General features: G+C 47.8%; 3 protein-coding genes across 16 annotated transcripts in view; 1 reads left to right on the top strand and 2 right to left on the bottom strand.

Moving 5' to 3' along the window:
• On the bottom strand, positions 1 to 8,231 carry LOC117073356 (vitamin K epoxide reductase complex subunit 1-like protein 1). The gene is made up of 3 exons (XM_033194155.1): positions 8,221 to 8,231; positions 5,217 to 5,326; positions 1 to 490 (listed from the first exon to the last, which is right to left on the bottom strand). Exons 1-3 carry the CDS (start codon positions 8,229 to 8,231, stop codon positions 264 to 266), a joined length of 348 nt encoding a protein of 115 aa, XP_033050046.1. The 3' UTR covers positions 1 to 263.
• RABGEF1 (RAB guanine nucleotide exchange factor 1) overlaps positions 1 to 15,939 on the bottom strand; it is a 1,203,668-nt gene that overhangs the window by 999,493 nt on the left and 188,236 nt on the right. The window lies entirely within an intron of this gene.
• Positions 8,219 to 15,939, top strand: part of LOC117072918 (beta-glucuronidase-like) — a 22,364-nt gene continuing 14,643 nt past the window's right edge. The window contains exons 1-4 of one of the 3 annotated variants that reach the window (XM_033193383.1): positions 8,219 to 8,495; positions 14,312 to 14,497; positions 14,805 to 14,989; positions 15,175 to 15,317. In XM_033193383.1, coding sequence (XP_033049274.1) covers positions 8,286 to 8,495; positions 14,312 to 14,497; positions 14,805 to 14,989; positions 15,175 to 15,317 — 724 coding nt within the window. In that variant the 5' untranslated portion in view covers positions 8,219 to 8,285. Of the gene's footprint in view, positions 8,496 to 12,520; positions 12,773 to 14,311; positions 14,498 to 14,804; positions 14,990 to 15,174; positions 15,318 to 15,939 lie in introns of those variants that run through there. The other 2 variants (XM_033193382.1, XM_033193384.1) reach the window with 2 other exon arrangements.

Raw genomic sequence — 15,939 nt, forward strand, 5'->3', positions numbered from 1 at the left:
TTTTATCATTTCAGAAACATCTTCAAAGTGAAGTTAAAGCTTGTCTTTGATTGGCTCGGCGTATCCTTTTTGTATCCATATTTAAAATGAAGATTGACACAGAAAATAGTGAGGGCCCTTTCTAATTTACAGAATTTTAAAAAATCAGTTTGAGATTCTCAGGGAAAGCGTCTGTTGTGAATAATAATAGTAATAAAAACCTGCTGCAAAATAAACTGAATGGAAAAGGGGCTTGAGACTGTCAGGGCAGAGTCCGTCGGGCATCAGTCCTGCTTGGGCTGCAGCTGCCGCTTCCAGGCCACGTTCAAGTAAACTAATCGTTTGTAGTTGATACTGGGAAGAAGGAAGTTCAGCACGTACATGATGACACAGATGATGCAGAACTCCTTCAGCACAAAGTACAGAATGTAGGCCAGGTACAGGGACCCCACGACCAACATGATGGAGGATGTCATGAGGATCAAAGCCACCACGGCGCTTGCTGTCATGCCTGTAAGAGAAGAGACGTAGGCTCAATCAGGCCTTGGCGCTGGAGAGAGCCTTTCTGAGTGACAAGGACTAACACTGTGTGACTTGCTGCGGTGTTTGAATACTGATCTTCCTGCCAAACTCTGAAAATTGAGAACAGAAATACTGGTCTGTTTTGTTAAAATTATACAGGTTGACTCTAGCAAAATGCCAGTTTTTTGACTTTTTTTTTTTTTGAGACAGAGTCTCACTGTATCGCCCAGACTGGAGTATAGTGGCACAATCCCGACTCATGCAACCTTCACCTCTTGAGTAAGCAATTCTCCTGCCTCAGCCTCCGGAGTAGCCAGGATTACAGGCACGTGCCACCCTGCCTGGCTAATTTTTGTATTTTCAGTAGAGATGGGCTTTCACCATGTTGGCCAGGTTGGTCTCCAACTCCTAACCTCAGGTGATCCACCTACCTCAGCCTCCCAAAGTGCTGGGATTACAGGCGTGGGCCACCATGCTCAGCCAAATGCCAGTTTTATAGCTGCAATGTTGTTGATTTCTCAATCTTTCAGGTGAAATATTACTAATTTCACAAACTAACCTACTTGAAAATATGCACACAAAGTAAACATGCAGTCTCACAATCACATTAAGCAATGAAGCTGACTTGTAACATCAACAGCCCCAAGACACCAAATGAATAAAGGGACATGAGGACCACAGCCTTTTTCTTCCGAGCTGTACAAATTTGGTGAGAACCTTCTCTGGTTTTCGCCACAGCCTCCCTATCTGTGGAAAGTAAAATCTCCTTTTCCATGTTTAGATCAAATTGATTAAAAATCCACAATGAGAGGTGACTACATCAACAAGCTGCTGAGGAGAGAAAAAAACTCTTGCTAAACATTTCAGGAAGGGCTCACCCTGGTGGATAAGAGAAACCACAGCTCATTGGCTGTATGTGGGCCAAACCTGATCAACAAAAATGGTGGACATGTGTGCTAAACCCAGACTCTCAGTACAAAAAGGCACCTAAAGCCAGGCGCGGTGGCTCATGCCTGTAATCCTAGCACTTTGGGAGGCCAAAGCAGGTAGATAAGCTGTCAGGAGTTTGAGACCAGCCTGGCCAACATGATGAAATGGCGTCTTTACTAAAAAATACCAAACAAAAAAGAAAAAAGAAAAAGAAACCATTAGTTGGGCATGGTATTGTACACTTGTAACCCCAGCTACAAGGCAGGCTGAGGCACGAGAATTACTTGAACCCAGGAGGCAGAGGTTGCAGTGAGCCGAGATTGCGCCACTGCACTCCAGCCTGGGTGACAGAGTAAGACTCTGTCTCAAAAAAAAAAAAGAAAAGAAAAGAAAAAAAAGGCACCTGAATTCTGGACTCTATCTTCACATGTATTGTTTTTAATTTCCTATAGGCAACAGTATGGAGAATATGTGCATTTATTTTCAAGAACAGAGAAGGCAGAGTATGTTAAACTACCCTCCTACCCAAGGACTCATGGGTAAGGATAACAGAAACAGGAACAAAATAACAGGTGGGAGCAGGTTTAAAGTAGTCAATTAAAGAGACAGATTTTTTTTTGTGTAACGTTTTATATACATATTTTTTTCCAGATAGAGTCTCCCTCTGTTGCCCAGGCTAGAGTGCAATGGCGTGATGTCAGCTCACTGCAACCTCTGCTTCCCGGGTTCAAGCAATTCTCCTGCCTTAGCCTCCCAAGTAGCTGGGATTACAGGTGTGCGCCACCACGCCTGACTGGTTTTTGTATTTTTCATAAAGACAGGGTTTCACCATGTTGGCCAGGATGGTGTCGAACTACTGACCTCTTGATCTGCCCGTCTTTGCCTCCCAAAATGCTGGGATTATAGGTTTGAGCCCTTGAGCCTGGTCTGTTTTTAAAACTTTTGAACCATGTAATGGATTACCTATGAAAAAATTAAATTAAAAATGCTGTATCTCAAACAGCTTAGAAGTGAGTACAGAGGCCATGCTCTGGAAACTGTTGGGTTAGTTCAAATGTACCTCCCGTGAAGACACCAACATTAAAAAGCATGTGAAGCATCTAAATGCAAGTCAAAAAAATGCAAATGAAAAAAAAAACATATGATATATATGATTTAAAATATGTATACAGCATGGCATTAAATTAATGGCATAAACAGAAATTTGACTGTAGCACCTCTGTCTTCAAAAGTTAATCTAATCAAAGGCTTTTCTTTCTTTCTTTCTTTTTTTTTTTTTTTGCGACAGACTCTCCCTCTGTTGCCCAGGCTGGAGTGCAGTGGCATGATCTTGACTCACTGCAAGCTCTGCCTCCTGGGTTCACGCCATTCTTCTGCCTCAGCCTCTCGAGTAGCTGGGATTACAGGCGCCTGCCACCACACCTGGCTAATTTTTATTTTTTAGTAGAGACGAGGTTTCACCGTGTTAGCCAGGATGGTCTAGATCTCCTGACCTCGTGATCCGCCCACCTGAGCCTCCCAAAGTGCTGGGATTACAGGCGTGAGCCACCACACCTGGCCATTTCATAGTATTTTCTAATTTATTCAACCATTACCTATTTCTAAACTACTTTTTTTTTTCTTTTGCTATTTCACATTGTACTGCTATGAATATCCTTGTCCACACATCTTTGTACTTCTGCAAGATAAACAGATATGGAACTGGGGAAACTCGACAGAACAACTGAGAATGATTCAGATTTACAATTTGCCTTATAACAAATCAATTTCAGATAGAAGAGTTACATGTATTTTTAATTAACCAAATCAGAAGAGCTGACAGATAATGGAATATTAATAATTAAAATACAAAGGCATTGATATGCAACAAGATCTTTAAAAAAGGAGAAAAATAAAATGCAAAGGCAACAATGGATGGATTTAACTCTAAAAACTTAATACAATATAAATTCATAACACTAACAAAAAGGATAAATAATGCATTAAATGTTTGTAACACATATAAAAACATACTACTGTCGGGATCCCAATAACTAAATGGGCAATAAAAGGAAATTAAAAAGACTAAAATTTAATGTAATAGGTACTAATGTGTAGCTATTAGCATTTTTTCCAGGTTAAGATTATCATTACAATTTAAAAAAAACAAATTTTACAAAACACTTTTTAAAAATGAAGACTGCTTGAACTTCAGGGAAACCAAAGAACTGAGAGAAAAGCAACTTGGTAACACCAATTAAAATAGAAAAATCTGTGTTTTTTGATCCTATGCCTGGAAATTTATTTTGTGGAGATAATTCAAAGAAGGAAAGAGCAGGAGGTCTTTATACAAAGTTGATCACTGCAGCATTATTTAGAAGTAAAAGGTGTGGGCCAGGCGCAGTGGCTCACGCCTGTAACCCCGGCACTTTGGGAGGCCGAGGTGGGCGGATCACGAGGTCAGGAGATCAAGACCATCCTGGCTAACATGATGAGACCCTGTCTCTACTAAAAATACGAAAAAATTAGCCGGGCGTGTTGGTGGGCGCCTGTAGTCCCAGCTACTAGCGGGACTGAGGCAGGAGAATGGTGTGAACCCGGGAGGCGGAGCTTGCAGTGTGAGCTGAGATCGCGCCACTGCATTCCAGCCTGGGTGACAGTGCAAGACTCTGTCTCAAAAAAAAGTCAAAGGTGTGAAACCTAGATGTTAACAATAACTGGATAAACAACACTATGTTGAAACACAATTCACATTAAATTATTATTAGTTTTTGAGACAGGTCTTGGTCTGTCCCCCAGGCTGTCCCCCAGGCTGGAGTGCAGTGGTGTGATCTTGGCTCCCTGCAGCCTCCATCTCTTGGGCTCAAGTGATTCTCTCACCTCAGCCTTTCAAGTAGCTGGGACTACAGGTGTGTGCCACCACACCCAGCTACTTTTTGTATTTTCTGTAGAGACGGAGTCTCGCCATGTTGCTCAGGCTTGTCTTGAACTCCTGGACTCAAGTGATCTGCCCTTCTCAGCCTCCCAAAGTACTAGGATTACAGGCGTGAGCCACCACACCTGGTCCCAAATTATTATTATTTATTTTTATTATTATTATTTTTTGAGATGGAGTTTTGCTCTTGTTGCCCAGGCTGGAGTGCAATGGTACGATCTCAGCTCACTAAAACCTCCGTCTCCCGGGTTCAAGGGATTCTCCGGCCTCGGCCTCCTGAGTAGCTGGGATTACAGGCACTTGCCACCACCCCTGACTAATTTTGTATTTTTAGTAGATACAGACTTTCACCATGTTGGCCAGGCTGGTCTCGAACTCCCAACTTCAGGTGATCTGCCCACCTTGGCCTCCGAAAGTGCTGGGATTACAGGTGTGAGCCATCGTGCCCAGCCCCAAAATGATTTTTAAAAGCAGAAGACTGTAGAAATAGTGGATATGTAAAGGTGATAGGATTATGAATATGGTTTCTTGTTAATGTCCCCTCAATATGTGATATTTTTCAAGGCTACACAGTCTATAAAATAAGGAAAAACATTTACAGGGAAGATAGGAGTGACAATTTCCTGGAATGGGACTGGTTTTTCTGGACATCATGAGATACTGCTCTCCATGATTAAACAGCAATTGACATAAATTCAACATTAATATAAAAAAATCTTAGTGAATCAAGTTTTTCACAATACAAAGATGTACATGCTAGTGGCTCTATAAATAACACATGCTTTTATTTAACATCAAGACACTTCAGCGCAAAGACACAAAGTACTAAACGGAATATAACAAACTTATTTTTGTATTGATAAATACTTACCAAGTAATAACTGTAGTATATAAAATATAAGTCCAAAGACACTGTTTGGCTGGTTTAATACACCATCCTTTCCAAAAATAGATTCCAAAAGACCAAATTTTCGACCCCATCTGTAAAATAAGGAAAACCACTAACCCTATATTTGAATTACCCTATTTTAAAAAATGTAAAATTATTTGAGAACATTATCCAATTCTAAAATCAACTAAGTTGTCAAATGTCTTAAATGTCCTGTGTTGAGGGAGTGATTTACCCCAAAGAGGGAGGCCAGTCACTAGATTGCTTTTTTTTTTTTTTTGAGACGGAGTCTTGCTCTGTCGCCCAGGCTAGAGTGCAGTGGCCGGATCTCAGCTCACTGCAAGCTTCGCCTCCCGGGTTCACGCCATTCTCCTGCCTCAGCCTCCCAAGTAGCTGGGACTACAGGCGCCCGCCACCTTGCCCGGCTAGTTTTTTTTTGTATTTTTAGTAGAGACGGGGTTTCACCATGTTAGCCAGGATGGTCTCGATCTCCTGACCTCGTGATCCGCCCGTCTGGGCCTCCCAAAGTGCTGGGATTACAGGCTTGAGCCACCGCGCCCGTCCCAGTCACTAGATTTCTGATTAAAAATAATCATCTAAAATGAACATATCTAAAAGTGCCAGTATACCCATCTGAATCTCTCAGTTGCCAATTTCTATATATTCTCTTTTCCAAAAGGTAGGGCAACTATTCATTTTCCAATGGCATTAGTATTTGCAGAAGGAGACTTCTCTCTGCTTAAGCCAGGATCTCTTAACAGTGGACCACTGACATTTTGGGCTACATAATTCTTTGTGTTGTGGGGTGTTCTGTGCATTACATAACAGTACCCCTGGGCGCCACCCACTAGATGCTGCCAGTACTCCTCTACCCCAGGTGTGACTACCAAAAACGCAGTCACAGCCATTGCCAAACGTCCCCTGGGACACAACTGTCCCCATTTGAAAGCCATAGATGTAAGTTGTGCTATTTATTCACTCAAAGAATATAGATTGAAACGTTTTTTCTTCACGTATTTCACCAGGATATGCATTAAGAAATACACTGGGAATGTATTTTTTAAATGTAGGGCTGGGCACGGTAGCCGACGTCTGTAATCTCAGCACTTTGGGAGGCCAAGGTGAGCAAATCACGAGGTCAAGAGTTCGAGACCAGGCTCGCCAACATGGTGAAACCTCTGTCTCTACTGAAAATACAAAAAAGTAGCTGGGCTTGGTGGCACACGCCGGTAATCCCAGCTACTCGAGAGGCTGAGGCGGGAGAATCGCTTGAACCCAGGAGGCGGAGTGAACCAAGATTGCACCACTGCACTCCAGCCTGGGCAATGAGCAAAACTCCATTAAAAAAAAAAAAAAAGATAGGATAATATCAGAAACCGTAGGTCTTTCCTGGACTCCTATCTCAGAAGCAAAAACCGGATACATTATATGCCCTTTCAGGTGTTATTTGCAAGTTAACTTTAAATCTTGCATTTGACTTAAGATTTTTAAAACCTGATTTTCTTTCTATAAATTGTTAATACTGATTTGATAAAACTTGATACAAATATTAAACTAACATTCAGTTTGAATAAAAAAAAACCTTTAAAGGTAATGTTAACTCTGGATGGAACAAGAGTGCTTCTTAAATACTAAAAAACATAACCAGTTATGGTGTTAAGTCAGTAGAGAAACACTCTAAATAAAATCTAAACTTAGGTTCTGAAGACAAACTCCTCCAAAGCAAGGATAAATAAGTGATTCTTCACTGGCCACAATAGTTTAATGGCACTCGATGCCCAAGATATAGAATGAAACCCCTGCATAATGATGATGTTGGACGAGAAAAATCACCCCAATTTTACAAACAAGTGAAAGCCATGAAGATTTTTATTGTACAATTATGCAATCCTTTTTTTGCGGGGAGGGGGAAGGGGACAGGATCTTTCTCTGTTGCCCAGGCTACAGTGCAGTTGCAGTCATGACTCACTGCAGCCTCAACCTCCCAGTTTCAAGTAATTCTCCTGCCTCAGCCTCCCAAGTAGCTGAGACTAGGACACTCAGCCTTTTTTTTTTTTTTTTTTTTTTGTATTTTTTGTAGAGTTGGGGCTTTGTCATGCGCCAAGGCTGGTCTCGATTTACTAGGCTCAAGCAATCCTCCCACACTGGCCTCCCAAAAATCTAGGATTACAGGCTGAGCTATCACACCCAGCCTTCAGTTATACGTTTCAAAGAAAATAAAATAATTTCCATTATATTCATTTATTCTTTCACTCATCTAAATACTTAGTGGGCATGTGCTGTGTGCACTGGTGCTAGGTGCTGGGGATCCAGAAGTGAACGAGCCAGACAAGGTGCTGCCCTTGTGGACCTTAAATTCTATTTAGGGAAGAAATAAACAGGTAAACAAATGCCAGGTTACCTGCAGAAATGGACACACCTGGTGACAGATACACGGGAAAACACTGGCCTCAAGTGATCCGCCCCCCTCTCGTTCCCAAAGTGCTGGGGTTACTATTCCTGGCCTCTGTCCCTGCATCTTTATGTGCCTGCAACACCAAGAGGGAGCTCTTGGCCCCTGGATTAGGGTCAGGGCCCCAGAGGCCCAGGGTCAAGGCTATGGCTGCATCTTTAGGACAAGAGGCTGCATCTGACAGGTATGGAAGAGGCTCCGCTGAGGCCTCCTTGAATTCCTGCTGGAGAAAGCAAGTGGGGGTGCTCCTTGAAGAAACAGGGGGAGCCCACCGATCTCAGGGGTTCTGTTCTCGCCTGCGACCCTGGATCGTCCAGCCTGGGCCGGGATGGGGAGCAGACCTCGCCCTTCTTGGCTAGGGCTGAGGGTGAGGGTCCCGTTTCCCCAAAGGCCTAGCCTGGGGTTCCAGCCACAGGCCCCACTGGGCAGCACCCGGCCCCGCCCCGCCCCTCCAGGCCTGGCACTCGTCCTGAACCAAGATTGCGCCGACGGCGTCGGGGGCGTCACGCCACCTGCGCGTGTCTCCTGACCCACCCTAGGGGCATCTCCCGCGCTGCTCTTAACCCCGCAGATGGTGGCCGAGCGGGAGAGCGGGAAGCATGGCCGGGAGGACGGCGGTGGCCCGGGCGGCGCTCGGGCCGCTGTTGTGGGTCTGCGCGCTGGCGCTGCAGGGCGGGATGCTGTATCCCCGGGAGAGCCCGTCGCGGGAGCGCAAGGAGCTGGACGGCCTCTGGAGCTTCCGCGCCGACTTCTCCGACAACCGACGCCGGGGCTTTGAGGAGCAGTGGTACCGGCGGCCGCTGCGGGAGGTGCGATCTCGGGGCAGGGCCGGGAGGCGTCCGGAAGCCCGGCGGTGGGACTAGGGGAGCCCGGGCCCCCGCAGGCTCCTTCCCCTGGGCTTCCCGGAGCTGGGAGCCCGCAGGAGGTTAAAGGTCAACGGGCTTAGGGGGCGCGGGGTTGGGGGACGGGGAAACGGGAGCACTCTGGAGGGTCGGGTGGAGGAGGCTGGAGGAGGAGAAAAGACTCCTGTTGAACCCCTTCCTGAGGCGAAGGCTGAGCCTGTGCAGTGTCCTTCCTTTTAATATTTATTTTTATTATTATTATTTTTTGAGATGGAGTTTTGCTCTTGTTGCCCAGGCTGGAGTGCAATGGTACGATCTCAGCTCACTAAAACCTCCGTCTCCCGGTTCAAGGGATTCTCCGGCCTCGGCCTCCTGAGTAGCTGGGATTACAGGCACTTGCCACCACCCCTGACTAATTTTGTATTTTTAGTAGATACAGACTTTCACCATGTTGGCCAGGCTGGTCTCGAACTCCCAACTTCAGGTGATCTGCCCACCTTGGCCTCCGAAAGTGCTGGGATTACAGGTGTGAGCCATCGTGCCCAGCCCCAAAATGATTTTTAAAAGCAGAAGACTGTAGAAATAGTGGATATGTAAAGGTGATAGGATTATGAATATGGTTTCTTGTTAATGTCCCCTCAATATGTGATATTTTTCAAGGCTACACAGTCTATAAAATAAGGAAAAACATTTACAGGGAAGATAGGAGTGACAATTTCCTGGAATGGGACTGGTTTTTCTGGACATCATGAGATACTGCTCTCCATGATTAAACAGCAATTGACATAAATTCAACATTAATATAAAAAAATCTTAGTGAATCAAGTTTTTCACAATACAAAGATGTACATGCTAGTGGCTCTATAAATAACACATGCTTTTATTTAACATCAAGACACTTCAGCGCAAAGACACAAAGTACTAAACGGAATATAACAAACTTATTTTTGTATTGATAAATACTTACCAAGTAATAACTGTAGTATATAAAATATAAGTCCAAAGACACTGTTTGGCTGGTTTAATACACCATCCTTTCCAAAAATAGATTCCAAAAGACCAAATTTTCGACCCCATCTGTAAAATAAGGAAAACCACTAACCCTATATTTGAATTACCCTATTTTAAAAAATGTAAAATTATTTGAGAACATTATCCAATTCTAAAATCAACTAAGTTGTCAAATGTCTTAAATGTCCTGTGTTGAGGGAGTGATTTACCCCAAAGAGGGAGGCCAGTCACTAGATTGCTTTTTTTTTTTTTTTTTGAGACGGAGTCTTGCTCTGTCGCCCAGGCTAGAGTGCAGTGGCCGGATCTCAGCTCACTGCAAGCTTCGCCTCCCGGGTTCACGCCATTCTCCTGCCTCAGCCTCCCAAGTAGCTGGGACTACAGGCGCCCGCCACCTTGCCCGGCTAGTTTTTTTTTGTATTTTTAGTAGAGACGGGGTTTCACCATGTTAGCCAGGATGGTCTCGATCTCCTGACCTCGTGATCCGCCCGTCTGGGCCTCCCAAAGTGCTGGGATTACAGGCTTGAGCCACCGCGCCCGTCCCAGTCACTAGATTTCTGATTAAAAATAATCATCTAAAATGAACATATCTAAAAGTGCCAGTATACCCATCTGAATCTCTCAGTTGCCAATTTCTATATATTCTCTTTTCCAAAAGGTAGGGCAACTATTCATTTTCCAATGGCATTAGTATTTGCAGAAGGAGACTTCTCTCTGCTTAAGCCAGGATCTCTTAACAGTGGACCACTGACATTTTGGGCTACATAATTCTTTGTGTTGTGGGGTGTTCTGTGCATTACATAACAGTACCCCTGGGCGCCACCCACTAGATGCTGCCAGTACTCCTCTACCCCAGGTGTGACTACCAAAAACGCAGTCACAGCCATTGCCAAACGTCCCCTGGGACACAACTGTCCCCATTTGAAAGCCATAGATGTAAGTTGTGCTATTTATTCACTCAAAGAATATAGATTGAAACGTTTTTTCTTCACGTATTTCACCAGGATATGCATTAAGAAATACACTGGGAATGTATTTTTTAAATGTAGGGCTGGGCACGGTAGCCGACGTCTGTAATCTCAGCACTTTGGGAGGCCAAGGTGAGCAAATCACGAGGTCAAGAGTTCGAGACCAGGCTCGCCAACATGGTGAAACCTCTGTCTCTACTGAAAATACAAAAAAGTAGCTGGGCTTGGTGGCACACGCCGGTAATCCCAGCTACTCGAGAGGCTGAGGCGGGAGAATCGCTTGAACCCAGGAGGCGGAGTGAACCAAGATTGCACCACTGCACTCCAGCCTGGGCAATGAGCAAAACTCCATTAAAAAAAAAAAAAAAGATAGGATAATATCAGAAACCGTAGGTCTTTCCTGGACTCCTATCTCAGAAGCAAAAACCGGATACATTATATGCCCTTTCAGGTGTTATTTGCAAGTTAACTTTAAATCTTGCATTTGACTTAAGATTTTTAAAACCTGATTTTCTTTCTATAAATTGTTAATACTGATTTGATAAAACTTGATACAAATATTAAACTAACATTCAGTTTGAATAAAAAAAAACCTTTAAAGGTAATGTTAACTCTGGATGGAACAAGAGTGCTTCTTAAATACTAAAAAACATAACCAGTTATGGTGTTAAGTCAGTAGAGAAACACTCTAAATAAAATCTAAACTTAGGTTCTGAAGACAAACTCCTCCAAAGCAAGGATAAATAAGTGATTCTTCACTGGCCACAATAGTTTAATGGCACTCGATGCCCAAGATATAGAATGAAACCCCTGCATAATGATGATGTTGGACGAGAAAAATCACCCCAATTTTACAAACAAGTGAAAGCCATGAAGATTTTTATTGTACAATTATGCAATCCTTTTTTTGCGGGGAGGGGGAAGGGGACAGGATCTTTCTCTGTTGCCCAGGCTACAGTGCAGTTGCAGTCATGACTCACTGCAGCCTCAACCTCCCAGTTTCAAGTAATTCTCCTGCCTCAGCCTCCCAAGTAGCTGAGACTAGGACACTCAGCCTTTTTTTTTTTTTTTTTTTGTATTTTTTGTAGAGTTGGGGCTTTGTCATGCGCCAAGGCTGGTCTCGATTTACTAGGCTCAAGCAATCCTCCCACACTGGCCTCCCAAAAATCTAGGATTACAGGCTGAGCTATCACACCCAGCCTTCAGTTATACGTTTCAAAGAAAATAAAATAATTTCCATTATATTCATTTATTCTTTCACTCATCTAAATACTTAGTGGGCATGTGCTGTGTGCACTGGTGCTAGGTGCTGGGGATCCAGAAGTGAACGAGCCAGACAAGGTGCTGCCCTTGTGGACCTTAAATTCTATTTAGGGAAGAAATAAACAGGTAAACAAATGCCAGGTTACCTGCAGAAATGGACACACCTGGTGACAGATACACGGGAAAACACTGGCCTCAAGTGATCCGCCCCCCTCTCGTTCCCAAAGTGCTGGGGTTACTATTCCTGGCCTCTGTCCCTGCATCTTTATGTGCCTGCAACACCAAGAGGGAGCTCTTGGCCCCTGGATTAGGGTCAGGGCCCCAGAGGCCCAGGGTCAAGGCTATGGCTGCATCTTTAGGACAAGAGGCTGCATCTGACAGGTATGGAAGAGGCTCCGCTGAGGCCTCCTTGAATTCCTGCTGGAGAAAGCAAGTGGGGGTGCTCCTTGAAGAAACAGGGGGAGCCCACCGATCTCAGGGGTTCTGTTCTCGCCTGCGACCCTGGATCGTCCAGCCTGGGCCGGGATGGGGAGCAGACCTCGCCCTTCTTGGCTAGGGCTGAGGGTGAGGGTCCCGTTTCCCCAAAGGCCTAGCCTGGGGTTCCAGCCACAGGCCCCACTGGGCAGCACCCGGCCCCGCCCCGCCCCTCCAGGCCTGGCACTCGTCCTGAACCAAGATTGCGCCGACGGCGTCGGGGGCGTCACGCCACCTGCGCGTGTCTCCTGACCCACCCTAGGGGCATCTCCCGCGCTGCTCTTAACCCCGCAGATGGTGGCCGAGCGGGAGAGCGGGAAGCATGGCCGGGAGGACGGCGGTGGCCCGGGCGGCGCTCGGGCCGCTGTTGTGGGTCTGCGCGCTGGCGCTGCAGGGCGGGATGCTGTATCCCCGGGAGAGCCCGTCGCGGGAGCGCAAGGAGCTGGACGGCCTCTGGAGCTTCCGCGCCGACTTCTCCGACAACCGACGCGGGGCTTTGAGGAGCAGTGGTACCGGCGGCCGCTGCGGGAGGTGCGATCTCGGGGCAGGGCCGGGAGGCGTCCGGAAGCCCGGCGGTGGGACTAGGGGAGCCCGGGCCCCCGCAGGCTCCTTCCCCTGGGCTTCCCGGAGCTGGGAGCCCGCAGGAGGTTAAAGGTCAACGGGCTTAGGGGGCGCGGGGTTGGGGGACGGGGAAACGGGAGCACTCTGGAGGGTCGGGTGGAGGAGGCTGGAGGAGGAGAAAAGACTCCTGTTGAACCCCTTCCTGAGGCGAAGGCTGAGCCTGTGCAGTGTCCTTCCTTTTAATATTTATTTTTTATTTAAAAAAATGTTTTTTGAGACTGGGTTTGCCCCTGTTTCCCGGGCTGGAGGAGAGTGGCGCCATCCTAACTTCTGAGCTCACTCGATTCTCCCGTCCCGCAGTTTAGCTGGGGCCACCACGCCTGGCTAAAAAACAAAACAAAACCAAACCAAAAATCTTACCCGGGCTCAGTGGCTCACACCTGTAATCCCAGCACTTTGGGAGGCGGAGGCAGGCGAATCACCTGAGGGCAGGAGTTTGAGAGCAGGCTGGCCAACATAACATGGTGAAACCTCTTCTCTACTAAAAATATAAAAATTAACCAAGTGTGGTGGTTCATGCCTGTAATCCCAGGTACTTGGGAGGCTGATGAGTCAGGAGAATTGCTTGAACCCAGGAGGTAGAGGTTGCAGTGAGCTGAGATCATGCCACTGCACTCCAGCCTGGGTGACACAGTGAGACCTTTTTTTTTTTTTTTTTTTTTTTGTAAGATATAGGGTCTCACTAGTTACCCAGGCTATTCTCGAACTCCTGGCCTCAAGCCATCCTCCCACGTTGACCTCCCAAAGTGCTGATTACAGGCAAGAACCACCCACACACTCCCCTGGCCACAGCAGCATGCACTGCACAGAACTGGGCCCGGGGATTGGGAGGAGGGGACAGTTTAGACGTCCTGAGGTCAGCTTTCTGGTTTTCAAGGTTCAGACAGAGGACAGGACGCGACATCAGGCCAAGGACGCCACCCGTGTTCCCCTCCTGACTTGGATGTGGTCAGCAGAGAAGTGGAACCGGGTGAGGTCTGGGCCACTTTTGCCTGGTCTACATCCTCTTTTTCTGACTTTGCGGCATTCAGTACAGGAGGGAGAGAGGAGGGGGCTGGGTGCCAGTGTGCGCCCCACTGACAGTGTCCTAAGCAAAGCTCCCCCCATCCCCCCAACCAGCCCTCCTCCCTGTGACAGGCAGTGGGCCATCTGCCTTAGTCATGGGTCTGAACCTTCTTGCCTCTGGCTGGGATGTGGCCCTGGGCTCGCTCCTGTCTTGGGAGCTATTGGGCCCCATCCACTCTGAGGAGGAACTCCTGGTTCCCCTGGCCCAGGTGCACAAACCGCCCTGGCAATTGACCTGTTATCAGCAAGTTACCTGTCTGTTCCGCCAAGAGTCCTCACAATGTGTCAGGACTTTTGCACTAAGCCCGGGACACAGCTGTGCAGCACACTGGTCCCGGATCCCTTTGGGGGCCTAGGAGCTGAGCCCGGCCCTTCTCTCCACAGTCAGGCCCCACCCTGGACATGCCAGTTCCCTCCAGCTTCAACGACATCAGCCAGGACTGGCGTCTGCGGCATTTTGTCGGCTGGGTGTGGTATGAACGGGAGGTGATCCTGCCAGAGCGATGGACCCAGGACCTGAGCACAAGAGTGGTGCTGAGGATTGGCAGTGCCCACGCCTATGCCATCGTGGTCAGTGCGGCCAGGAGCAGGCAGGGCGGGTGGGTGGGCACGGCTGCTGACTAGCATGGGACCTCCAGCTGCCACCCACAGCCTATCTGCCGGGGTGGGATGGTGAGGGGCCCTGCCCTGCCCTGGGCGCTGTGCCCCGTGTAGGGGGATAGGTGGCCTCATCTACCCCATTGGGATGCCGTTCTTCCCGTCTGACGGGCAGGCCCCAGAGCCCCATGCTGTTGGATATGTGAGGGAGTGCCCAATAGCAGGGCCCCTCCTCATGCCCTGACCTGCCACCCCCTCCCCATGTCTCCTGTGTCTGCAGTGGGTGAATGGGGTCAACACGCTAGAGCATGAGGGGGGCTACCTCCCCTTTGAGGCCGACATCAGCAACCTGGTCCAGGTGGGGCCCCTGTCCTCCCAGCTCCGCATCACTATCGCCATCAACAACACACTCACCCCCACCACCCTGCCACCAGGGACCATCCAATACCTGACCGACACCTCCAAGTGGGTATCATCCTGCTTCCATTGCACGCACCCACCTTCCCGCCCCACCCGGTGGTCTTCCTGCTAGGGACAGGGTGGCCTTTGCAGAGTGGAGGCCCTGGATCTGGGGAGGCCGGGAAGGCATGTGAGCTGAAGTCAAGGGACCCAGGGCAAGGGCCCAGCGAACCACAGTCCTCCCACCCTAGGTATCCCAAGGGTTACTTTGTCCAGAATACATACTTTGACTTCTTCAACTACGCGGGACTCCAGCGGTCTGTGCTTCTGTACACAACACCCACCACCTACATCGATGACATCACCGTCACCACCGGCGTGGAGCATGACAGTGGTGAGGGCTTCTGCTAGGATCCTCCCTCAGTGGGGCCCAGGGTGGCTCTGTTTGTTCCCTGTTTGGAAAGCTCTCCCAGGAAAAAGGTGCTCCCAGCATCTCTAAACCCTCACAGGTTCCCATCCACCTACAAAGCTAAATTCCAGGCTGTCTGAGCAGGCACGGGCTCCCGAAATCACCCGTGTGGTTGACCTCCCTTGGAGAAGAGGGGTCTTCTCACACAGCTCAGGGTGGCAGTCATGTCCCTTCACCACTGTGCTGCTCTCACTCCAGCTCCCCTTGCTACACGTCGTGCTCAAGGAACAGGCAGCTTCGCGGGGCCGAGCATGGTGGCTCACACCTGTCATCCAGCACTTTGCAAGGAGGCCCTGGTAGGAGGATCTCTTGAGGCCAGTAGTTCAAGACCAGCCTGAGCAACATAGCGAGGCCATCACCACAAAAAATTAAAAAATTAGCCAGGATGGTGATGCATGCCGGTAGTCCCAGCTGCTGAGGCAGGAGAATCACTTGAGCCTGGGTACAGTGAGCTATGACCATGCCACTGCACTCTGGTCTGGGCAACAGAGGGAGACCCTGTCTTGCTTTCTCTCTCTCTCTTTTTTTTTTTGAGATGGAGTCTCTC

This window comes from Trachypithecus francoisi, unplaced genomic scaffold, assembly GCF_009764315.1.
Source record: "Trachypithecus francoisi isolate TF-2019V2 unplaced genomic scaffold, Tfra_2.0 Lachesis_group4, whole genome shotgun sequence".
NCBI lineage: Eukaryota > Metazoa > Chordata > Mammalia > Primates > Cercopithecidae > Trachypithecus > Trachypithecus francoisi.